The 26,639-nt window shown below is 39.8% G+C and overlaps 1 protein-coding gene across 3 annotated transcripts in view; it reads right to left on the bottom strand.

Moving 5' to 3' along the window:
• The window catches only part of BRD10 (bromodomain containing 10), a 51,786-nt gene extending 25,702 nt beyond the window's left edge, over positions 1-26,084 (bottom strand). For 2 of the 3 annotated variants that reach the window (XM_063295067.1, XM_063295068.1), the window contains exons 1-2: positions 24,817-26,084; positions 2,923-3,123 (exon numbers count right to left, since the gene is read on the bottom strand). In XM_063295067.1, coding sequence (XP_063151137.1) covers positions 2,923-3,123; positions 24,817-25,412 — 797 coding nt within the window. In that variant the 5' untranslated portion in view covers positions 25,413-26,084. The remainder of the gene's footprint in view (positions 1-2,922; positions 3,124-24,816) is intronic. The other variant, XM_063295069.1, reaches the window with a different exon arrangement.
• Between the last annotated feature and the right edge of the window lie 555 nt (positions 26,085-26,639).

The raw sequence follows: 26,639 nt of genomic DNA, 5'->3' as shown, positions 1-26,639 counted from the left end.
TGACAATCCTCTAAACTGTATGTAGTAATAATACATAGCCAAGCACTCCCAATCATATTGCCCCCAGATATATTTGACGGTGACTCATCTATAATTAATGTGTCAGATAGTGGGTGATGGGGAGAAGACTCACATCTATGAAAGACACCAATTCAGGGAAAGTTGCTAATAATTAAAAGATGAAAACGTACATGAACTATGCCCCAAATATCAAAGGATTAACATTAACTGCATTCATACATTATCCTAAGCCATGGTTTATTTAATAAGCCATAATTACCTGGTTCATACATTTCATGAACCATGGCTTGAAAAGCACAATGGGTGGATTCATACAACAAATAAACCATCTTACCTAGAGCTTATGGCTTAGTGTGCTATATGAATGAGACCACTGAATGCCGGAACACACACCTCACAAATGTCCTTTAACAGCAAAAGTTGAAGCTAGCTTAATAAAATGACTTTAGAATTGCACAGAAGTTTCAGATATACTTTAGGTACAAATTTGTGAGATTAATTTTAAATGTCAATTTCAATATTAACATTTGAGTATTTAAAATTTGAAATTTGAAATACTCAAATGTTTAAAATTATTTTAATCAACACATCACTTTTTGTAGATTAGGTGAGTGATTTTCTGGATGCTATAACAAAGGTAGTTGTAGCTCCTCAACACGTGGTGCAGCTGTCCAAAGCCGCCCCAAGATCATCTGTCTCAAAAAAGCTGCCCTAAACATCTGAGCAACAGTTTTGCGCCATCACGCCATGGATTCAGAGAAGAACTTTGCTTGTGAATGAAGTGCCCCTCTCAAAGATATGCACAGCAAGTCTGCTTACTTTATGGACATCGACCAATGCACTAAATACTAAAAATCTATCAAATACTTTGGGCCATCAAGGCATTTAATGTGTATCTCTGGGGTTGGGAATGTAAAGTGAGTACTAATAATTGACCAATTGGGTAGATTCAATAAATGAAGGACGGTATTCCTGATAGAATTTAGGTCAACAATTATATAAGTTTTCCATCCATCAAACTAGAAAACAAAACATACTTGCAGATTTCCTATCTCAATATGGGAAAAATTCTGAACTCCAGGAATTCAGAAATGAAGAACTGGCCAAAATGAAGGAACGGTGTAGTTGGATGGGTTCTTTAGAGAAATGGTACAGACTAAAGACAAGAAGTGTTGTTTTATCTCCCCTTGTTGCAGGGGAGGATTTACAAAAATAAAGATTTCTTTATAAACAAAACTGAGGATCTATCCCTTTACTTCTAAGGTTTTCCTGTAGATTTATATACCTCTTATCTAGCTACTATTTCACAAACTAATTTCTTATTTCTATGTATGTTTTTCTCTAAATCTTCTCTACTTACCTATCTTTCTAATTTATTATGTAACTTATTCTATAGGTTTACTATATATCTTAATCTTATACATTTCAATAGGTTTATTATGAATGTATCTTTACTTTCTATGAGTCTCTGTACACTTCTTTCCTTCCTCTCCCCTCTTTTTCTTTTACAGGCAGACCTCATCTGCCCACACCTATGTTAATTACTGGGGCTTAGCTAGATGTTTTTATCCACTGTCCTAGCTGTGGAATTGAAGAAACTATGGTTGTCTTCTCCTCAACCTAGACATTGTAGGACTGTTGTATTTGTCTAGGGTGGCAAAAAAAAAAAAAAAAATCAGGAGTCCCATAGCACCCTTTTCAACTAACATATATTATTAAAAGGCACAAGCTTTTGCGAGCAGCTCTTTAGCGCTCAGCTTTGGCTGTTTTGGTGGCTTAATCATAACACAAAACATGTTACACATGAGTCCTGGATATTTTGTCATTACCTATATATATATATATATATATATATATATATATAAAAGCTTGCAAAAGCCCTGCCTAATTATTTTCAGAAAAAAAATGTATATTCAGTTTATTAAACTTCAGAGTTTATGATCATGTCTTTACTTTATCACACTAAAACAAATAGGAACTTTTGCACATCAACTAAGACAGAAGATAACACTAAATGCCAAAACTGATTTTCGTAATTCAAAAGAGAACCTTTCATGAAAGTTAATTTTGATTAATGGCGAAAGTTTTCCAAGCCCAGCCATTCTACCAAATCAGCAGTTTTCCTTGTTCTTCAGGCTCCCTTCCCATCTTCCTCCTGGTTTTATATAACCCGATATATATTAATACTATATTAATCACAATTGTAAGTTGGTTAATAACGTCAAAGAAACAAAAGAAATGTTAACTGACTGTGTTCGTATTTGAATTAAAGATGGAATTCAAATAAAACTGAGGAATAAAATGCTTTGAGATGCTTTGCTATAAAATGGCTTTCAAATGAAACAAAAAGACATGTTTTTGTTACAAAGCTGTATAGAAGGGTAATAATGAAATGAACAGTCAAGTCTACCACCACTATTATGTGAATGGACATCCTGATGCCCTCCTTACCCCTGCAAGCTCCCATGTACTTCTGAAAGTTGACTGTGGGGCATGCAGGTGAAGAGAGACTGGGTATGTGTTCTATCAACAAGTACCATTCCACCAGTATCTGGGCACAGTTGGATGCTACCCACAAGAACAGAACTACAGTATTCAATCATTTTATTCTTTACTCGCAGAACAACTTCTAATTCCTAAGAGATTATACAAAAGTACATTTCAGATGTTTTGGTTCTAAAAAAATGTTTGATTTTTTTTCTAATGAAAAATGAGCTAAGAACAGATATAACTGCATAACTATCAGATTACCTAACAGTGTTAACTACTTAGATTTCTTTTAGAAATCCATTTTGAACCAGAAATGAGGGGCAAGTGAAATGTTTAACCTTTTAAGGGGCAAAGTTTGGAGGAACAAAGTAAAGAAAGAATAGCTAAACACATTCCACTTTTGCCTTTTACCTCTTTTCTTCTTTTGCTCTCAGTTGTTCTTCCTGTCTCAGAACCTGAACCATTACGGATTCAAACACGCCTGTAGTCAAGCCTGCTAAACTGCGTGGTGTAGAACGACGCCTTGTTGAGGTACAAGCTGTTCCCTTCTCATCTTCCAGCCCATAGAACCCTTTAGATGTTACTGCTATTGCTGTCTTCTCTCTTAAATGCCTTGAAAGAAAAATCAAATAAATGCACAAGAATATTTTTCCTGAGCAGCAGTAACTACACTTTTTTAACATTAACAAAGGCAGCTAAGTCAGACTATCCTACATGTATTCTAATAGCAAAATATGCACTATGGGCTTTATGTCATCATTTGCTTTAAAGATACTTTAATTAAAATGAAACAATTTTCCTCTAAAACAGCAACCTGATTATTTTAATGTCAGCTTCCATTAACAAACTTGACCATTAATAAAATAAGAAAAAATAAAATAAGAAAAAATAAGAGACTCTGGAATCTGATAAATACTGTAACTTGGTGTAGAACCACTTGATCACATATCTCAGTATGTCCTTTGTGAGCAACTGCTCAAACTGCCCCTTGCACTTAAATTGCTATCCTATATATCTGTACAGCATATGTATGCACAGATATATAATTATCTGGATTAAGTCCCACTTCCAAATAAATACTAGGCTTGTATCTGCAAGCATTATATTTAATTACACTTGCTTATATTTTTACCTTCCCATGTGTGCTTCTGCACTCTTGCCTCTAATTCAGAATCTCCCTTGCTTAAATTTTTAAGTTACATAAGGAAAGCATCCATCATCACCAATACAATGTACTTTGTGAATACTTAATAAGAATGCAATATTTGAAATAGTGTCTGCCTCCTCTCTGCTACACTGGTTTTTTTAAAAAACAGAAATATTAAAAGCAAGCATTTATTTCTATTCTGAACCTTCAAAGTGATTTTAGATGAGAAACATAATTTTATTTCCTCCTAAGGACATACTTTATAAAGGTTATTGCTTATATCACCCACACCATTTGTGGCTTCCAATTATGCTTTTGTGGTAACTATGGATTGTTTTGTATGCCATGATAGCTTGTAGTTGTGCAAAGCACAAAATGAAATTGAAAATTAGAGAGCATGGATGACGTATCCAAATTCACTTTGTCCAAGTCTATCAAGATCATTACAACAGGCTTCTATCCTAAAATGTCTTTTTATTTTTAAATAACCTTTGAGCTTGGCTGGTTTACTCTACTTATTGCTAGAAACAACTATTAGTCTGAATCGGCTATGATAATTTTTGCATTAATTATTACACTGTAGTTGACTATCAGTACTCTCCATAAGAATCTCACTTATGCACAGGTGATTCTGGTTTGCCTTATAGATTAGCATAATAACTGACAGGTGCAAAGTTTAGGCAGACTTCTCATTTGTCTGCATTTCCGGGATATACATATTTTAGGTGGAACCTAAAATCACTTTTGCTTGGCTCTACCTACCAGAAGCTGCTGATGTATAATGCATGGAAGCCCCTCTTATCCCTGCTTTAATAAGGCAGAATCTGCAGTCAGGAAATAAACATAGTTTCCAACTACAAGAGAAGAGCAAGCCAGAGGTACTGGTTCTGGCAACATTCTAGCAAACAGGGCAGTGTGTTCCACTAGACGGAGGAGCCAAGTGAAAATGACAGGTGTGTGCAGCAAGCTTCTAATTAAATTGAAACAATAATTCAAAACACTTGATTTAGTCTGACATCCAAATACAGCCAATGGCCTCTTCTCCCATTTCACATGTGCACTGAGGCATTCTCTCTTCTGTTTTTGAAGATTAAAACACAGGTTTCAAAATGCCCTTTTATTTATCCCCTTTTGATCTGAACATAAATCCAGCAGTTCTTAGCTGTACTCAGATACACTAAACCTTGGTTGAGATGAGGGACCAGTTTACTTGCCAAGCTTATTATATTTATAAAGGAATATGCCCTACGTAGTTCATTGAGATCTACTATTAAGTAGCAATTAAGTAGCAAATAATTGCAGCCTTTAAAATGCCACTAGTTATTAGAGCTATGCAGCACTTCAGATTCAAAGGAAAAAGTTACTCCACAACACAAATGGGCATGCATACAGTACAACACTACTTGGCTAAACCTTTAATCAAAGGTATCTTTTCCTGGGATGTTGCTGCAACTCAAGAAGGCAGCCATGCAATCCCAGGAAAAGACACAGCTGCTTCAAGGAACTGCTGACAGATGCTCCTTTTTCCCTTGAATTTGTACTACTACAATCTCTGGTAATTAGTGACAAAAAAGAAGGTAGAGTACGAGCTATTGTGACAATTTAAACTGCACTTTATGTAACGATTTTTAACAGAAGAAGAAGAGATCAAGAAAAGGTGGCAAGAATATACGGAAGACCTGTATAGGAAGGATAACAACATCGGGGATAGCTTTGACGGTGTGGTCAGTGAGCTAGAGCCAGACATCCTGAAGAGTGAGGTTGAATGGGCCTTAAGAAGCATTGCTAATAACAAGGCGGCAGGAGATGACGGCATCCCAGCTGAACTGTTCAAAATCTTGCAAGATGATGCTGTCAAGGTAATGCATGCTATATGCCAGCAAATTTGGAAAATACAGGAATGGCCATCAGATTGGAAAAAATCAACTTATATCCCCATACCAAAAAAGGGAAACACTAAAGAATGTTCAAACTATCGAACAGTGGCACTCATTTCACATGCCAGTAAGGTAATGCTCAAGATCCTGCAAGGTAGACTTCAGCAATTCATGGAGCGAGAATTGCCAGATGTACAAGCTGGGTTTAGAAAAGGCAGAGGAACTAGAGACCAAATTGCCAATATCCGCTGGATAATGGAAAAAGCCAGGGAGTTTCAGAAAAAACATCTATTTCTGTTTTATTGACTATTCTAAAGCCTTTGGCTGTGTGGACCATAACAAATTGTGGCAAATTCTTAGCGGTATGGGGATACCAAGTCATCTTGTCTGCCTCCTGAAGAATCTGTATAACGACCAAGTAGCAACAGTAAGAACAGACCACAGAACAACAGACTTGTTTAAGATTGGGAAAGGATTACGGCAGGGCTGTATACTCTCACCCCACCTATTCAACTTGTACGCAGAACATACCATGCAACATGCTGGGCTTGAGGAATCCAAGGCTGGGGTTAAAATCGCTGGAAGAAACATTAACAATCTCAGATATGCAGATGATACCACTTTGATGGCTGAAAGCGAAGAGGAACTGAGGAGCCTTATGATGAAGGTGAAAGAAGAAAGTGCAAAAGCTGGCTTGCAGCTAAACTTCAAAAAAACCAAGATTATGGCAACCAGCTTGATTGATAACTGGCAAATAGAGGGAGAAAATGTAGAAGCAGTGAAAGACTTTGTATTTCTAGGTGCAAAGATTACTGCAGATGCTGACTGCAGTCAGGAAATCAGAAGACGCTTAATCCTTGGAAGAAGAGCAATGACAAATCTCGATAAAATAGTTAAGAGCAGAGACATCACACTGACAACAAAGGTCCGCATAGTTAAAGCAATGGTATTCCCAGTAGTAACATATGGCTGCGAGAGCTGGACCATAAGGAAGGCTGAGAAAAGGAAGATAGATGCTTTGGAACTGTGGTGTTGGAGGAAAATTCTGAGAGTGCCTTGGACTGCAAGAAGATCAGACCAGTCCATCCTCCAGGAAATAAAGCCAGACTGCTCACTTGAGGGAATGATATTAAAGGCAAAACTGAAATCCTTTGGCCACATAATGAGAAGACAGGACACCCTGGAGAAGATGTTGATGTTAGGGAAAGTGGAAGGCAAAAGGAAGAGGGCCCAACCAAGGGCAAGATGGATGAATGATATTCTAGAGGTGACGGACTCGTCCCTGGGGGAGCTGGGGGTGTTGACGACTGACAGAAAGCTCTGGCGTGGGCTGGTCCATGAAGTCACGAAGAGTTGGAAGCGACTGAACGAATAAACAACAACACAGCCTCTAAAGGTATATATACAATAATATTTTAATAAAGTGCCCCTACATATTGGTAGTATTGGAAGACATGATGCAATAATGCAGTAAAGCTATTAAACAGGCCAAAACCAATAGGACATTGAGAATTCAGTAGGAATTTGTTTAGATTCACCTCTTGCTCAAAAGACCTGCATAAATCTGGAATGTACTGCTCTTCAAGAATCTCTCTACGAAGATGGAAAGGTTGCCTTTAAATCCAGAGTTTAGTAACTTGTTGACTTTAGTAACAAGGATTAGATTATTTCTAAGGGATTTCTTAAGTCTTCAAGGTAAACCTTGAATAGTATCAAATGTTCTCAACTCTAAGAAAGCCTTGTGAAACAGTTTTCCAACTAAAGTAAGCAATTAATAATAAATGGATCCTACACTGAATATTTGGCAATAATTCATTACATTCAGGGTATTAGGCCAGAGAAGTATTGATCATAAATTCCAGAAGTTTGCTGGTAAAGGAATGGAATAGAACATAGGCTTCCTAAAGGCTTTAAAACAGATTCATTGATAGGAGTTCCACAAAATCTCTCCCTGATCAAGCAAGTGTATTTCAGACAGTTTCTACCACATTTCACCCTACAAATATTAGCAAGTAATATGTAAAAGGGAGGGACGCGGTGGCGCTGCGGGTTAAACCGCTGAGCTGCCAATCAGAAGGTCGGCGGTTCGAAACCGCGCGGCGGGGTGAGCTCCCGTTGCTCGTCCCAGCTCCTGCTCACCTAGCAGTTCGAAAACATGCAAATGTGAGTAGATCAATAGGTACCGCTTCGGCGGGAAGGTAACGGCGTTCCGAGTCGTCATGCTGGCCACATGACCCGGAAGTGTCTATGACAACGCCGGCTCCAAGGCTTAGAAACGGAGATGAGCACCGCCCCCTAGAGTCGGACACGACTGGACTTTACGTCAAGGGAAACCTTTACCTTTTTAATATGTAAAAACTTCCATAAATAATATTAGAAATGCAGATACTATCAGCTCTTTCTGCAAAGCAACCTGGAAAAGTTTCAAAGGCAAGAGTGTAAAATGGTAATTAGCTTTTCAGATACAAGGCATTCTATCCTAGTGATGATGAACATTACAGTACTAATAATTCTAAAATCTCCAGGTCTCATGTTACAAGATGAACAGAAGAGGAATAATGAATAACTTTATGAATCTTACCCTCAAATACTTTTGTTTAGTGGTACTGATAATATTATACAGGAAGAAAGACTTAAAAAATCCAGCACTGATCAGAAAATGGCAGTGATTCAATAACTGGGGAAATATATTGAAAAAATTAATCTTAGACATTGATCTCCAATACATTGATGGAAAACTTTAGTCCATATTTTAAATACAGATTGCAGGAATTAGGCTGATTGAAGTGAAGGATTTTGATCCTTATTCTCTCCGAGACAGAATTCTTTTGTGCAGGTATTTTATTAAAAAATAAAAACAGTTGAAATTTTGCAAAGGTTCCATTTTCTTAAGAGATTTGGCTATTTTTACTTTTATTTTGGGGGAGAGATAATAGTAGTTTTAGTTATCTACAAATTAGAAAGCAATTATACATATTCTTCAAACAAAAGTTTAAAAAAACAGTAAGCCGCTACAGTATTAACTCAGGATCCTAATAAATTACTCCATCCAGAATGTCTTTTTTTTATAAATTTCAGACAAGCATGTAGACATTTAAAGATAGGAAAAAATTATTCAAGATACTAATTCAGCTTAAGCCCATTACCAAATGTTAGTACAGATAATTGTAATTGTACTTTTTCTGTTTATTCCTAGTACTTTTTCTCTTTCCTCCTCTTCCTCCTCGTCTCCTGTGTGCCAAATATTAGATTATACATTTTATAGAATATATATTTTTATTTTATTATAATTTATTATCTTAGCACTATTTTTTATTACTAACAACTATAATAGTAACTCCAGTAGTATTTGGAATGCTATAGGACTTGATTAGCTGCTATGATATAACAGCTGTCATATTTTTTGGAAAGTACATGTATTAGGGATTTATATTTTCTGAAATCAGATAAAGGAATTGTTTACATTTATTAGAAAAAAAGAGGAAGCAATAAATGGGATTATGAATTTTGCAATTATACCTAGTAGGAGAGGATGACACATGTCTTCAGCAGTAAGGACACTAATCTGATGCTGAAATCTGAAAACACTGTACCTCTGTAGAACAGGAAAAAACAAAACAAAAATAAAATAATAAAAATTTTGTCATTTCCTTAATCTATCCCATTTGACAGTCTTCATTCTGAAATGTTTATCTTTCCAGTTAAGCAAGATATTCAGGCATATATTTACTACTGTTAGATGAAAATTTCTCATTTTTCATTTAGTTATAACTGTCTTCTCCAATTCAAAATTACTGGATTCCCTTCACAAGTAACTCTCAGCCCAACTCACCTCACAGGGTTGTTGTGGGGAAAATAGGAGGAGTATTACATATGTTCCCTCACCTGGAGTTATTTATAAAAAAATAATAAAGGTGGGATAAAAAAAAATCTAAAAAAAATTCATCTACAGAGAATAGCTGACTATAACAAGGTCTTCAATTGGCTAAGGCACATCAGTCAATAATACATGGTGCACATTAACCTGGGTAACTAATCTTTTTTCAATCTTATCACTTTTGGAAAGTTATCCCAGGGTTATAGGATTATACCCTGAACTTCTCAGAGATATGTTTATTATATGGAGTTATTGATTTATTGTTTAAATGCTTATAAGTGATTTAGACAAATTTTAATTAGTAGATCCAGCTACTTTTTTAAAGTGAAGAGATATGGTTACTACAGGGGCCTATAATTAAAAAAGAAGGTACCAGAAGATAGTGAGATAATACCAAGTGATCAGTGTTTTATTTTACTAAATTTCTGCATAAAGATGTCCTAGATATCACCTCAAGAAATACATTATCTAAAAAGTGTAAGGCAAAAGCTCTTTCAGCCTCCTATCTGCAACACAGATTCAATATACTGTAGATTTAGTTTACAAGGCTAGTATCAGAATTTCTAAATAGATTGGATCTATTTCTGTTTCCCTTGTTCTCCCTACCAGACCCAAGAGCTTGTTGTTGTTGTTTATTCGTTTAGTCGCTTCCGACTCTTCGTGACTTCATGGACCAGCCCACGCCAGAGCTTCCTGTCGGTCGTCAACACCCCCAGCTCCCCCAGGGACGAGTCCGTCACCTCTAGAATATCATCCATCCATCTTGCCCTTGGTCGGCCCCTCTTCCTTTTGCCTTCCACTCTCCCTAGCATCAGCATCTTCTCCAGGGTGTCCTGTCTTCTCATTATGTGGCCAAAGTATTTCAGTTTTGCCTTTAATATCATTCCCTCAAGTGAGCAGTCTGGCTTTATTTCCTGGAGGAACCCAAGAGCTTACTAAAAGAAAATTATAGATTTTGCTGTAATATTTTTTTTTGGGGGGGGGAGAGAAATGTAACATCATGGGAAAAAACAGGCAGACATTCTTCAGAAAGCTGAAAACTCTTATGATAGCAACAGGAGACAGAGCAAATCTATTATTTTGAACTCCAGCAATTCAACTATCTAAAGTATTATATATAGATCTTCCAAAGGTCCCTGGAAGGAGAATTTGTGCTAAGTGAATACGTCCAAAATTTGGTACTAGCCAAAAGGTATGCAGAGTGGTATAATTCAAGATTTGGAAAATGGAATCCTCCATCTTTAATTGACAAGAGTGTTTTTTTCAAAGATATTTGCAGAATTGAAGATCCCCATAAAATTTTATGAAACAGAGTACTGAGTTTTTTTAAAATAATTTTCAAATATGCATTTGGGAATTCCACACAAAGTATAAGTATCCTGGGAATTACATTCATTTTAAGAGTGTTTATAAGGTTTAATGACTCCCATCAATCAATGTTAAGAGAAAACTCTTTACATCATTCACTTATATTCAGTATAATTATTTGAGAAATATTTTTGGAATAATAATCTCTAATTAATAAATTCAGTGGATATATAAAAATGATAATCACTTAAAATGTGAATAAACAAGTCCTTACTAATAGGCACCAATTCTGATTTAGACCACTTGACAAAATATCCTGCAATTTGGCCAAAGGCATTAATCATATGCATCCAAGCCAGAACTAAAGTTCAGAAATAAAAAAAAAAATCAACATGTATTACTAATTTATATTCTAACAAATTACACAAAAATCCATGGATATTACAGTCTATTCTAATAGCACATGGTTCTGAATAAATATCAAAAAAGAAAGTGAGTATCATTGTCTAGTACTTTTATAAAGTGAAAAAGTAGATGAAAAAAATACTATCTTCATTTGGATTTAGAGGTGTCATAGAGATCTGGACCCACTTTATAAAATTCTTTAGGAAATCCACATTTGGTTAAATTAATATACATATATTGCCTATAAATTTTAGTATAGGCTTTTTCCACATCTAGCAACAAAACTGTGGGTTTGTTTTCTTTATTTTTATTCAAATCAATCAAATCTATCAGCTGAATAGTATTTGACCTGTATTTAGTTTTGATACAGCCCATTTGATCACTCTTAACCACTGAAGAGATTACTTGTTGAAGTTTATTAGATAAAATAGCAGTTAAAATGGTAATATCAATATTAATCAATGAAATAGGTCAATGTTAGTACACAATATATGATCTTAACTGTAATACATGCTTCATTAAATGAAGAAGATGACATTCCACTCTCAAAGATCTCATCATACAGTTGATAGAGTTTGGGAGCAAGAACAACAATAAATGTTTTATTCCGTTTCACAGGAAAGCCATCCAGTTCTGATAGTTTACCATTATTTATATTTACCATTACCTTTTTTTAATCTCATCTATGAACAAAAGAGCAAGTAATAATTGCTGTTATTAAGTATCTAACTACAGAAGATTATAGCCAAAGAAGCTTCTCTATCTTCATCAGTTATATAAATCTGAGTAAAATTTCAAAAAGCAAAAATTTATGTTCTCCCGGGAGTTATATATCTTATTGCTACTATTCCTATTTTCTTTAATACTGTAGCTGCAATAATTTTTCTGTTTCTTTTGCTTCAAACAGTTTGCTAAGCTCCTACCAGACCTTTCACCATTTTCTCAATATTTTTGGAAATAAACTTGTTAACATAAATTCAGTTTGCTCTGATATTATTCACCTCATACTTAGTTTCTTGTATATGCCTGAACACTCAAGGCTGGTAGTGGGACATCTGACGATCTGTGTCCAAAAAGTTTTCAATTTGTCTTTCAAATTAGTCTTGTATTTATTTTTGAGCTGCTTCTTGTATGATGCATATGCAATAATACAACTACACATATAAGTCTTATAAAGCCTCTTTCCAAAATTAAGGAACTGTTTCCACATTAAATTCAAAATATTACAATGTTTCAGAAATCTACTTTATAAATGTGCTGCCATTCAATAAGAGAGACATTAAAATACCAGCTTCCAGATGGTTTAGTAAATTGTTGTAGTTGCAAATTTAAGCAGATTGGGCTGCAATGTATAAGGAATGTCAATTGTGCATATTTGTATTTGTTGAAATGCTGAAGAAACCAAAAAATAATTAAGCCTAAAAAAATTCTGATGTATCATAGGTTAAAAAGTGTACTCCCATTTGCTTGGGATTACAATGAAATATGGTTATCTTTTATTTATGGGGGGATTGTGGGCAGGAAGAAAAAAGAAAGATGATGGAAATTTGGTCTTCTCTGTCCATTCCACAACTAACTTTCTGGCTCAAACCAAGAAACAGAAAAATTGCATAAAGTATTTAAAACAAAGAAAAGGTAAAATATCCAAAAGCATCATGGGGCATTTGCAGTAAGCCAAAATTTCATTAAAATTATTAAACATGTCACAATACAAGTCTATCCTTATGTACGGTACTTGCATGTGATGCTGCAACACGTCTTGTCATTTTCTCCCTTGCCCTTACTCACAGGCATCACAACCTTTGTATGCCATAATACAATCAATATGGGCAGCATAGGTTAGACCACCTATCGCTCCTTTCTAACTCACGTTACATGATTTTTAGCATTCCTGAAAAGCGCTCACATTGAATTTATCTGAAAGGCTGGTTTTTTTAATCCGTTCAATCGTGTCCGATTCTCGGAGACTGCCTGGACAAGTCCCTGCAGTTTTCTTGGCAAGGTTCTTCAGAAGTGATTTGCCAATGCCTCCTTCCTAGGGCTGAGAGAGAATGACTGGCCCAAGGTCACCCAGCTGGCTTTGTGCCTAAGGTGGCACTAGAACTCATGGTCTCCTGGTTTCTAGCCTGATGCCTTAACCACTACACCAAACTGGTTCTCAATCTGAAAGATAGTTGACCCTAAATTTAATGCAAACCCCCTATCGAAAGGAAAAGTAGATAGAAAAATACTGTACACATAAATGTAGACAAAAATATTTACAATGTCCAGCTTCCTCATCATCACAACCTTGTCAACTTTCCCACCTTGTCAACCACTTCAGCCGAAACCAGTCCTGGAGATCCTCTACATATCCAATAAATCTCTGTGACACTTCTATGCATATATGCATATAAATATATTTATCTACCAGAAGAAAAGTGCGGGCCAGGACAAAAGTAATTTGCTACTGATTAAAATGGCAGGCAAAATAAGGAATTTTGTCTACACATATCAGATTCTCTCACACACAAATCAGTCTCACACATGTAAACATTTTCCCCTTTTTTCCTACCAGAAACAATTACAAAGAAAAGAAAAAAAACCAGGATGTTAATGGAGTAAGAGGTAATCGCACTGGGAAAGGAAGAAAAGAGAAGGGAGAAAACAAAACTACATGCAAAAGAACCAAGGGGGAAAGGTAACTTCATAGTGAAGGAAAGGAAAAAAAAGAAAAGTCCTAGCTAGGCACTGCAAAAAGAGCTTAATTCACAAATCACTATCAGGCACCATCTAATCTTCAAGGTTATCATTAAAGGTATCCATGCCTTGCAGCACATATGCAGTCATATGCACCTCTGGTCCATTTTTTTTCCTAAGAGGTTCTTATCTGTGAGTGTAAGAAGCTTCCCCCATTGCACCCGAATTCACAGATAATTGAGAACAAAATTTCATCTTTCGGTGGAATAAATGTCCATTTTTCAATGATAGTCACTTGACAAAAATTAAATTTAAAAATGAAGTTGTAATTAACTGTTCATTATGAAATTCCTATAACCACTTCAATTACAATATAATATGCAATACAGAGTTATATTGTAATACGTAATAATATACAATAAGCAACAATAAAACAATCAATTACAACAGATGGCACCTCATTTCACTCAGATGACAATTCTATTTCCCAAATGCCTTTCTGAATCATCCAGGTTCTTCAGGTTTTTCAGAAGATCACGCAGGAAGGGGCCATTCCTTCCTCTGGGACAAGCTATTCTACAGGACAGGAGCTCCTACAGAAAATACTCACTTCCAAGCACCTTCCCACCAGATATTCCAATAGGAGGGGACTTTCAATAGATTCTCTGTAAAGATTTGGTATTAGAATCATTAATCAAAGCACTGTAATGAAGAGCATCTTCTCCCAGGTTTATACTGTATACCAGAAGGAGGGGGAACTGAAGGCAGAAGTTGGGAATTATGTGTGGGTCTGAGGGAAGCTTAGACTTGTAGCCCTAGAAAACCTCCATCTGTCAGAGTGATAGATTTATGAATATTTAGTGCCAAGAACTGTAATACTGCGAACCCATTTATAATCCATTTTCAGTTATTTAATCAAAATTAAATTGATTCCTTGTTTAAACATTTAACAAAGTGACTGTGCTGTTGTGTCTCTTCCTCCAAACCAGGCAAGGGTTTGGTGGTGGTTGCAAAAGCAATAGATCCTGTAGACACCTCCTTGGGTTAAAAAGATTACACTTTAATTTTGAAGAAGAAAAATAAGAAAAGATCCCCCACAACACTGAGGATATGCAACATATTCTCTGCATGCATTGAGCAGGGAGATTTTATCTTGAATAAAATCTCCCTGCTGGGTATCTCAAAGATACCCAGGCACGAAGCATAGAGATCTTTAATAGATGAAAAACAGCTCCTTGAATTGCACCCAGAAACATACTGGAAGCCACTGCATCTCACATAGTAATGGTGTAATGTGACAATAATGGGTCTGGCCATTTATTAGGCAGCTCCATTCTGCATCAGTTGAAGTTTTCATGTGGTCTTCAATCAACTGTAAAGTGAGTTACTGTAGTCCAATCAAGAGGTGAAAAAGATATGAGTGACTGTACTCATTGCCTTTCATCCTCAAAAAGGCCACAACTGGGGTAGAGGCCCTCTTGAATGTGGCTTCTACTTGCTTTTGCAGCAGGCTCTGTGACTCCAGGAACGTCATGGTCTCCTCCAATTCAGAGGACTCAGAGGAGGAGGAGATTGCACTGGCAAAATGTCAGCCTCAGAATTCATGGAGCAATCAGCCATCTGAAGCTCATTCCACCAACAATAATCTAGAGCAGTATTTCTCAACCTTAGCAACTTTAAGATGTGTGGACTTCAACTCCCAGAATTCCCCAGCCAGCAGGAATTCTAGGAGTTGAAGTCCACATATCTCAAAGTTGCCAAGGTTGAGAAACACTGATCTAGAGCAGGTGCAGGTTGAGTCAGCTGACAGAGATCCCAATCCCAAATGGCCACCCAACCCAAGAAATGCTAGAAGCTCTAGGAGCTGACCAGAGGTGCTCTGTCTGATTCCTTGAGAAACAAAATACCCAAGACTGAGCCATACCTGTGGCCAGCCTGTCATGTTCACTGATTCAATGTAGTTTATACATCGTAACGTTTCACATGCCATGGCGCTGACGCGCGTTTCTGTTTGGGAGGGAGCTGCTGTGAGACCTTGTACCAAGCTCTGTATGTGAAATCAGTACAATGGAATGTGTTTGAGTTATTTTCTCTGCTCAAGGACTTTTCCCGCAGACCATCAGAATCCATTAGGAGCACCTGGGATTGTGGACTTAAGATTCTACGAGGGGAGGGATTTCTTTTGCACCAAGGGTTTTTAGTTTGAATTTGGCACGCTTTCACTGTTCTCAGCTTTCTTTGTGACCCTGCATACTGTTCTTTAATAAATCAGATATCTTTGAATTTCTACTTATGAGTCTGATGGTGTTTTAGAATAGGCAACCTTTACATAAAGCTGAGAATCCCCAAAATTATACTGTTAGCTCCTACCAAGATTAGTTTCTTGTGAGGGGAAATAGTTAACGATGGCTGAGTCGAAATCCACGACCGGGGGACTTGAGGAGATGGCTAGCTTGATTCCTGAGTCGACGGTCAAGAGCAGAGAGCTGAACCTCACCACAGAACCTTCAGAATCCCGAGACCTGTCAAAGGATGAATTGAATTCCAATTCTGATTCAGAAGAATCTGACAACGGGGAAGAGCCAAAGCAACCAGAATTGCTCACAGAGTTAATCACCTTGGATGAAGTGGGGGAACCCCAATCAGGGACGTTGGGGACATCCTGGAAGTATCGGTTCCCACTAACCCCAGACAAAGAATCTACTACGGTGTCAACTGAGAGGAAACCGGGCATGCGAAGGAGAGGGGACTCTCGAACCCGAGAGACTAAGAGTGGTGGAAGCCAAAATAGAATCGATGGAGTACATGTTGAAAAACCTGTCTTTGTCACTGGAGGGCCAGGGGAGACGCGGAGGAGATCCCAGCTTCCCGCAACCATCCCCCATCCTCCCATCTAGACCGCCGGTGGAACGGGGCCAGAAACGGCTCCGGGACGAATCTCCACCCCGCAGAGCCCGGCCACCAGTATCCCCACCCCGTAATGGGAAAGCTACTGTAACCTGGGGCCAAACCACTCAACCGCCTGCTGGTTCCGCTCCAACCAGAGGCAGAGTGAGAGACTTTTCTGTCAAATTTGATGGGGATCCAACAAAGTTATCTTTCTTTTTAACTAATGCTAAGAGTTATATGAGAGAGTTTGGGGCATGCTTCCTTTCTGAAGAGTCTAAAATAAATGCCATTGCCACCAAGCTGAAGGGTCGAGCAGCTGACTGGTATGTTCAAGTAAGTGATGCTGACTCCCCTGCACTTATTTTGATGATTTCATCTGGGCGTTAAAGCTGTATTTTGAAGATACTCTGGCCAAGGCAAGAGCTAAGAAGGTGCTGAAGGATCTTACCCAGGGCCAAATGTCAGTAGCTGATTACGCCTAGAGTGTAAAGCTCTGGCTGGTAAAATCACTGACTGGTCTGAGTCAACTCTGATAGAGCGTTTTAAAGAGGGACTCAACCGAGATGTCCTGCGTTGGGCGTTGTGTAGAGACGACCCCGAGTCATTGTATGACTGGATCTGTGTGGCAGGAAAGGCTGAGCACGCTCAGCATACCTTCATGCAAACTAGAAAATCTGAAAAACTACCCGCCACCATGAGAGGACCCCGAAGTGCTGCGACTGCTGCTCGGCCAAGCTATAGAGCCTGGGATGAGGAGAAAGATCGGCGCTACGCAAGGGGTCAGTGTCTCCGATGCGGAAAGGAGGGCCATTGAGCAGCTGATTGCCCAAAAGCCAAGGCCGGAGATCGAGCAGGGAAGCCGCCGGCCAAATCGCCCCCCCACCTTGCGGCGAATGACAGCGGCCAAAGGAACAGCCAACGCTGAAGAATTAATCTACTTCTTGGTAGAGGCTGAAGACAACTTTAAGGAGCTGGCAGGAAACGCAGCCACCTGCCATGAAGGGCGCCAGCAGGCAGGTGGAAGAGGATGGGTGCGAAGATGCTATGGTGAGTGCTGACTGTCCCACTTTAGCAGTAAAAGTGAAATTGGGTTCCCGCACAAGATCTACCGAGGTATGGACTTTAGTTGACTCTGGGTGTTCCAGGTGTTTAATTCACCCTGATCTGGTTGCCACTTTGGAACTGCCAAGTTTTCCCTTCCAGCGTCCTTTGATCTTTACACAGTTGGATGGTTCAGCAGTGGGGGGGCGGCGGCAACCCATTTCACTGAAACTGTGGCAATGCAAATTGCCACCGTGAGACTTTGAAATCCGTTGTAGCACCTGTTGGCAATCCCTTGGTAATCCTGGGGATCCCATGGTTGACCTATCGGAGCCCCTATATAAATTGGGAGCACAGAACTGTGACTTTTAAAGATGGATTTTACCAAGCTCCTACAGCGGAGATAGTTGCATGTGCGGGGGTTGGAAGGGCAGCGATCGCTACGCCGTGCCCTGACTTGCCACATTTAGAAGGCTTGCCTGCTCAATACCAAGAATTTGCCGACGTATTTGGGGAGATGGAAGCAGATCAGTTCCCCCCCCGCCACCGGAAAACTGACTGTGCAATAGAGTTGGTCCCCAATGCTCAATTGCCCAAGCCAAAAATTTATCCGATGACTCAGAAGGAGCTCGAGGCATTATGGGACTTCATTGACAAAAATCTGTCAAGGAGGTTTACTGAACCTGCTAATTCCCCAGTTGGGGCTCCTGTGTTCTTCCAGGAAAAGAAAGATGGCACACTTCGACTCTGTACAGACTATCGAGGGTTAAATTCGGTCTCAATTGTCGACAAGTACCCTCTTCCCCTCATGAAAGACATGTTAGCTCATTGGTCAAAGGGCAAGATTTTCTCCAAGCTCAATTTTCGCGAAGCCTACTTCTGCATTCGCATAAAAGCTGGGGATGAGTGGAAAACTGCTTTCAATTGCCCACTTGGATCGTTTCAGTACAAAGTCCTCCCTTTTGGGTTGGCAGGGGCGCCTGGAGTATTCATGCAATTGATTAATGATGTATTACATGCCCATTTATTTAAAGGGGTCCTGGTTTATTTAAATGATGTTCTCATCTACACTGAAACTGAGGAGGAACACGAACGCCTCCTCAGACAGGCGTTACGCAAACTTAGAGATGCCAAACTCTATGCCAAACTTTCCAAATGTGAGTTTCACAAGACCCAACTTGACTATCTGGGCTATCGAGTGTCTGATCGGGGTATAGAAATGGACCCTGCAAAAATTCAGGCGATTCTGAGTTGGGAACGTCCCTGCACCCGGAGGCAATTACAAAGTTTTCTAGGTTTCAGTAATTTCTATTGGCAATTTATCCAGGGGTTTGCTGAGATTGCTCTGCCCCTCACTGATTTGCTCCATACCAAGGGCTTGGGGGAGACACGCAAAGTAAAAAATCCTGGGGCAGTGCTGAATTGGACGCCTGAATGACAGGCAGCGTTTGAGAAATTAAAATCTCTTTTCACTGCTGAGCCTATTCTACAGCACCCTGATCCTGAACGCCCCTTTGTGGCCCAAGTTGATGCTTCTGACTCCTCTATTGGGGCTATTTTGTTACAAAGGGATTCAGAAAGTCGCCTAAAGCCCTGCGCTTATCTATCCAGGAAATTTTCTGAAACAGAACGCCATTGGCATGCTTGGGAAAAGGAGGCGTTTGCTGTAAAGGCAGCTTTAGAAACTTGGCGCCATCTCCTTGAAAGTGCTAAATGCCCTTTCAAGGTTTGGACTGATCACAGGAATTTGGAAGCCCTCCGCACCCCACGACGTCTCAGCCCTAAACAGATTCGCTGGGCTCAGTTTTTCAGTTGCTTTAACTTCCAGTTAAAATTCATTCCGGGAAAGAAAAACTTTCTGGTCGATGCTTTGTCACGTTTACCTCAGGACCTTGACCAGGTGGCAGATGTGGTTGGAACTGTTCTCACTGAACCACAACTGGGCTTGGTTGCTGTCACTTGGAGCCAGACCCGTGCGCAGGCACCCCCACCCCCAGCACAGTCTGGGAAGCGGAAAGTGCAAGTTCCTTGTCAGTTACAGAAGGACTTTCTCCAGGCACTGAAATCTGATACTTGGTTGCTAGATAATAGAGACAATGTTTCTTTTGAAAACGGTCTTGCTTGGGTGGAACACCGCCTTTATGTGCCTGAAACTTTAAGAGCTGATGTTTTGCAGCGTTCCCATGATGATAAACTTGCTGGACACTTTGGTTTTGTTAAAACCTTGCGTTTGGTTTGCCATCAATTTTGGTGGCCAACCTTAAGACGTGATGTAAAAGACTATGTTGCTTCCTGTCCTGTCTGTGCCATGTCCAAACGAAAAGGGGGGAAACCACAGGGGCTTCTACAGTCAGTGGCCAGCCCATCCCGCCCCTGGGATGAAATTTCTATGGATTTCATTGTGGACTTACCTCCCAGTCAGAAGAAAACTGTCATTTGGGTTGTAAAGGATTTTTTCTCTAAGCAAGCTCATTTCATTCCATGTGTATCCATCCCTTCAGCCTCACAATTGGCGCACCTATTTCTCCATCACATCTACCATCTCCACGGTAGCCCCTCCTGCTTAATTTCTGACCGCGGCATACAGTTTACTTCCCAATTTTGGAAATCATTTTTAAAATTGATTGGCAGTAAACAGGCACTGTCCACTTCGTCCAATCCACAGACTGATGGTTCTACTGAGACTTTAAATGCCACTCTTGAACAGTTCCTTAGAGCATACATTAACTACCATCAGGACGATTGGGTGGAGTTGTTACCTTTTGCTGAAGTTGCTTACAACAATGCTGTGCATCAAAGTACCGGACAAACCCCTTTTCGCGTGGTTTCTGGTCACAACTTAGTTCCCATTCCTGAACTGCCACAGCCCCCTTCCCAGACATGTTCTGCATCTGACTGGGCTGTTAAACTGTCTGATTCCTGGCCAGTAATTCAACAAGCTTTGGCTGATGCCCAAGCTGCTTACAAGTCTCAAGCTGATAAGCATCGTTCTTTACAACACAACTTCAAAGTTGGGGATCAGGTGTATCTATCTACTAAATTTATCAAATCACCTCAACCCTCTAAAACACTTGCTCCCAAATTCATTGGTCCTTTTCCTGTTGTTCATATTGTCAATCCAGTTACTGTTAAATTGGACCTGCCTCACAATTTGAAGTGCTTGCACCCTGTTTTCCATTGCAGCTTGCTTAAGCCTATCCACCACTCACCACGTTGGCACCCTCAACCTCCTCCTCCTGCTCCAGTTATGATTGACGGCCAACAACACCTTGAAGTCAAGGACATCGTTGATTCTCACAAGCTTAGAGGCACCCTGCAGTATCTGGTCCGATGGAAACACTTTCCTCATCCTGAATGGGTGTCTGCCCACCATGTTAACGCTCTTGATTTAGTTAACCGTTTCCACCTTGCTTATCCTTTGAAACCTGCTGCTTAATCTGTTTTTCATTTTGTGGGGGCAGTATGTCATGTTCACTGATTCAGACCTGCTTCTTCAGAACAATACTCTCACAGCTTTATAGTAATACTGATTATTATTTTGCCCAAACAACTGATATATTTAACCTCTGGTGTCAAAGACTGACCCAACAAATTATAATGTTACCTGACGGCTGCAACTATGTTCTTAATAATCCTGAAACTGAGAACCTGTTCTAACTGGATAAAGTTTTATCTGAAAAGGGAAAATGTTGAGAAATATTTTAGGAAAGAAAAAGTTACTTCTGGTCTGTTCAGGCTTTTTCTACACAGTATTTAATTAAAAGACATTCTAGGGGTCACTATTAAGTTTTATAAAAGTACAGGAGTCTTTTCATAATGGCCATTAATGCCTAGTAGCCATTAATAGCTTTGCCTCTTCTCCTTTTAAAACATTTTAAATTAATTGCAGCAAATTCCACTGTTTAACTATGCACTTATGAAGAAATACTTCCTTTTAGCTGTCCTGAATCTTCCACTACTTACCTGAAGCATGGTACAGTGCTATGTTTCAGATTGGAATTTGGGAGACCCAAGTTCTCAGTTAAACTATGAAGCTCACAGTCTGTCTAACCTACTTCACAAGGCTTTTATTATAAGTTCCCCTTCTTGTGGGAGATGGGCAGCGATACAATTTGATAAACAAATAAATAAAATAAGGATAAAATGAGGGGAGAACTCTTGCCTGCTCCTCTGAGCTCCTAGAGGAAATTGAGAAGTAAATACAGTAATAAAAAATAAATTTGACTACCTTGGCTTTTGGAATTGTGAGAGAAAGCTACTTTTTCCACACTATGCAAGATCTTAATGGAAAAAAAGTCAAATTAATTAAGATTTTTTTAAATATTTTTTTTAAATATGACAAAGTAGAGTTCTAACAGTAGGCTGGCTGTCAACATTGGCGTAAAGTGAGAATTGCTAACTATCATGTGAAAGCCACTCAAGGTGCCTTGTACATTGTTTCTGTAATCCAAGAATTAGCTATGAACAATGGTGCTTGCTGAAACTTCTCAGTGACACAGAGGAACATAAGTATAATTTGGAAATAGTCTCACTGGGTAAAATTAAAAGCTTATCTAGTCCATCCTTCTATTCCCACCAACCAGATGGCTTACAGGAAATTTACCACCAGAACATGAACATAATAGCATCCTCCTGCTCATGTTCCCTAACAATTGGCAGTAAGAAACATCCATCCTCTGGTGTTTCTGGTGTTAAAAATTGTAAATGCATGTTACAGATCTAAATTCAGTGTAAACATCCCCTACTTTAAGTACTGGTAAACCAAATCCAGCATTCTCTCCAGCTTTCTAAAGTACATGGGGTAGGGCAGGGAGACAAAAATTGCTTAATTTCTCATCCCATCAGTGGAAATTCTCCACTGATCAAAACCTTTCTTGAATCTAATCTTGTATACTTCATTTGAAGTATACAAGATTAGATTCAAGCCTTCTTTATAGCTCAAATTCACATAGCTAATTCTTCACTGTTTCATTAATTTAATGAAGTATTTAATTTGTATTCCATCTGTCTGTATGGTCGGCCTTTGATGGCAATAATCTCCTTGGCCTAACATAAAGAGCCAAATCTCAGTTTCATTCTCCTCTTCTCATTTACTAATCTATAGTATTAAACTGAATCCTCTTATTTTCTTGTTAATTGCTTCATTGGCAGTTACAGACACAGATGTATCAGAAAGAGTGTTCAGCTATGGAAATAATGTCCATTTAGCCTTGCAACTACAAAGTTTTGAGAATAGTTACTGTCACACTTGCCAGACTGAAAATGTCAACATCTGGTTATAAACTAAGTCAGGGAATACCTATGTTGATATATTTTGCATTTGTGATCTTTAATCTACCCAAACTACTCAAGCTATCACCTTTTAGCACCTTAGATGTTTTAAACAACATTTGTCAAATATATTCACCAACAATATTTGTTCTCATATTGTAGCACAAAATCCAGTATCTTTGCTTTCTGGTCAGAGGAAATAATAAAGTGTTGCATTCTAAAAGCAAAAAAGGGCATTATATTGCTAGAAAACAATGACTTTATTTATTATATATCCAGAGTGACTGGAATTTCAAGTACTATTGGGGAAAAAGGCATTGATGAGCTAGTGTTAGCATACTAAACACTGATTTTATGTATTTTGGTATCTGCACCCAATCAGCTCATCCAGTAATTAAACACCATCATTTCAATGCATAGATATTTGCAGCAGATGAAAAGTGGGTATCCACAGATGTTGTGTTCATGTTCCTCAATCTGAGTTTTGACTGATCAGGAACATCCCTCTTTCCTCTGAATTAAGCTTCAAACTGTTTTGCTTTATTCAGGCCATTACCAGCATCCCTCAATAACTCAGAATCCGAGCCACTTCATGCCTTAATTAAAGGTTTAAGGCAGAGTAGAAAAATACCATCTGCCCCATGTTTGCCCATTGAGAAGAAAGGGGTTGATCTGATACACCAATTTTTCAAATTTAGGTCTATTTTTTTATGGATTTAATGCCGCTACTCAATCAGAACAATTAGAAATAGAGATTTCTTCTGATGATCTCAGGTCTTTATTTAAATAGGTAACCGCACACAAAATCTGTATTCCAGGAAAAAGCATCTAGTTCCAAGAGTATTTATACAACTCAAAATTCAAATACTGCAAAAACAGTATGTTAGCTGCTGAAAAAAGTGGCTGATCAACAAAGGCAAGGAAAATTCCAAATCTTAATACCCCCTTTCTGTTCACCCCCAAGCATTCTCACCAAGGTTTCCAAAGGAAGAAACGAAGTATCGCTCATTAACAGTAAGTCTGCTTCACATACAGAAAGTCCTGGATTAGTCTATGGCTTCTCTAAATATGGCTAAGAAACACTACTACCTGAAATTCTGTGTAGCTGCCACCAGCATAGGCACAACAAGACTAGATGGGCCAATTGTATAAGGGTGATTCTTTTTCTGTATCATGGGAAGGTTTTCCCAGCATATCTTATGATATCATTATAAAAGATGGTTTAGTTAGAAAATATTGTACAATGTAACATCTTATAAGATAACCTATTTCTCTCACTATGACCATAAGCAAGATAGAATGCACCAAAAGAAAATGCACAGATATTTTGTGGTGGTGCTTGCTATAAAATCTAATCATACCCTTCATGGAAGTTTGGCCACTTTCAGAAAAAAAAAATGTTGCAGACATTAAGGACAATGCATTCATAAGATAAGGCCAAATCCTGGTGGCATAATTTACGTTTCACACTAAATTCAAAACAAGCCATTTTATGGCTTTGGGTTATATAAAATAGGCCATAACTACACCACTTTACCCCACTTGTAAACTTCGTTCTAAATGATCATCAGTTGTATAACAAACTCTATATTCATAAGTAAGATCTGACTTAGTTCAGTGGGGCTTACTACTTAGTAAACAAAATTGTAACTTCAAGAAAAAAGATAGTATATACCCAGTTTTAAAAATCTAAAAAGTTAATTTGTACAACACTCACACTCTCCCAGCCTATATTTCATAAAAGTACAACTCATTCCACTCTGTAAACTTTCTACTTTAGTATTTGGATACAACAGGAACATTACACCTACCGAGAAAGCAGAGCCAGCTTCTGTTCAAGCATCATCTCCAACTTTTGGGCTTGTTTGGAGAGCCAGTGATCGACCCCATGAAGCCGATAGCAGGTCTCCAACATCAATCGGAAATCAGCCACAAAATCAGTGATTCCTCTGTACTGTCCAGAAGAAAACTTTTCTTCCATTTTCAACAGCCACATCCCAGATAATTGCTGAGATTTGGGGCAAGGCAGATACCCACTATTTTCTTCGGTGAAAAAGTTGGCAGCCTCCGTTTGCCGGTGCTCACTTTTTTGGCTTTCCCAGGGTCTTAGGAAAGGAGCAGTCAGAGGCCGGTGCTTTTCTAAGAGAAATTCGCTCAGGATTCGATAACCCTGTTGCAGTTCCGGGCTCAGGCTTTGCTCCCAACCGTGGTGGCCGCAAGCGCTCCCTCCCTCTATCTTTTCTTCTGTCAGAAGGCAGCCAGTGAGCGCCGGGTCCGTTATTGCCTCCATTCCGCCCTCCCCAGCTACGGCCGTAGCAGCAGCCGCATCCTCCGGCGGCATCTCCATGTCGTCTTCCTCTTCTTCGCTACCGTCGCCCTCCTCCCCCTCGGGCTGCGCCAGATTCATGCCCCGCCGCGGCTGCGGAAGTCGGCGCCTATGGAAAGCAGTCCCGGCATCCAAGAACTTGAAGAAGTCGCCGCCGCTTGAGCCGGCCTAGAGCGCTCCCCGCCTGCCTCTTCTGGTTAGGCCGTCCTCGGTCAAAAGAGGTGCAGATTCGGCGGCGGCGCCGCTGCCTCCTCCGGCTCGCGCGCTTTGCCCCCGGGATGCGGCGGCAGAGGCCTCTCGTCGCGGAGAGAGGCTGTAACCTGTGGCGGCAGGTGAGAGCCCCTCTAACTCGCCGGGCTGGAGGAAGCGGCTTCCGAAACCCCGCCGAGGGTCCCCTCAGAAAAGGCTGCCCAGGATCTCAGTCCGTGCGCCGCGGGGACGAAAGGGGCGTGAGACAGCTGACACGGTATACCAGCCGGAGTGGAAGGAGCGGCTGCCGGGGCCCCTGTATCATTGCCTCGCTCTCCGCTGGAACAAGAAGCGTCGGACCGGTAGGGAGGCCTGCGCTCTCTCCTCGCCCTGCAGCCCGGCCCCGACGAGGCTTCTCTCCAGCCCGCTGACTTCGCTGAGGGACGCGCGGACGAAGCCGGCGTGCTGTCAGTTAATGGGGGGCGCTGCCAGACCTGAGCTGTCCCCTCCCCCAGCCGAGAGACAGAGAGAAAAAGTGGGAGAAGACAACCTCTACCGTGTGCGCAAGCGTAGTAGCGGCGATCTCTCCAGTTGCGTTGTCTGCGCGTTTTGTATTGGACACCGGCTGGAGAGTGACATCATCAGGGAGTGACGGAGAGAGGAGAAGGCCGGGCCGCCGTTCGGCTGGGGATGTTGGCTGCGGGCAATGGAAAAGGATGGGAAGCGTTGTGGGGTCCAAAGTGAAATACTGCCGGAGGTGTGATTTCAAGTAAAAGCGTGATGCTGGTGTTAAGACTCAATGGAAACGTTATAAAAGTTCGGTATGGCGCTATTCTTATATCTGCATTTCATTTCTGATTAATCTTATACGCCACTAACTGCAGCCTGGATTGTTCACCCGGTGTGATTCAGGAGCGGCTTTGAAAACAGCACAGAATGGAAGAGACTGGTTATAAGTCTCCATCAATTTGAAGTATTAGGTAGCTTCTTCTTGAATGGTAAACGAGGAAATTATTTCTTTTTTCAGGGAGAAATTGAAAAATGGGGCTTTGAGATTTTTTTTTAAATTAGCCCCTCGTCGTCAGCGTAGTTCGGGTCTGCGACTTCCACCGTTATATC

Source organism: Candoia aspera, chromosome 2, assembly GCF_035149785.1.
Source record: "Candoia aspera isolate rCanAsp1 chromosome 2, rCanAsp1.hap2, whole genome shotgun sequence".
Taxonomy (NCBI): domain Eukaryota; kingdom Metazoa; phylum Chordata; class Lepidosauria; order Squamata; family Boidae; genus Candoia; species Candoia aspera.
Note: the sequence above shows the minus strand (reverse complement) of the source record. Positions and strands in the feature narration are given on the sequence as shown.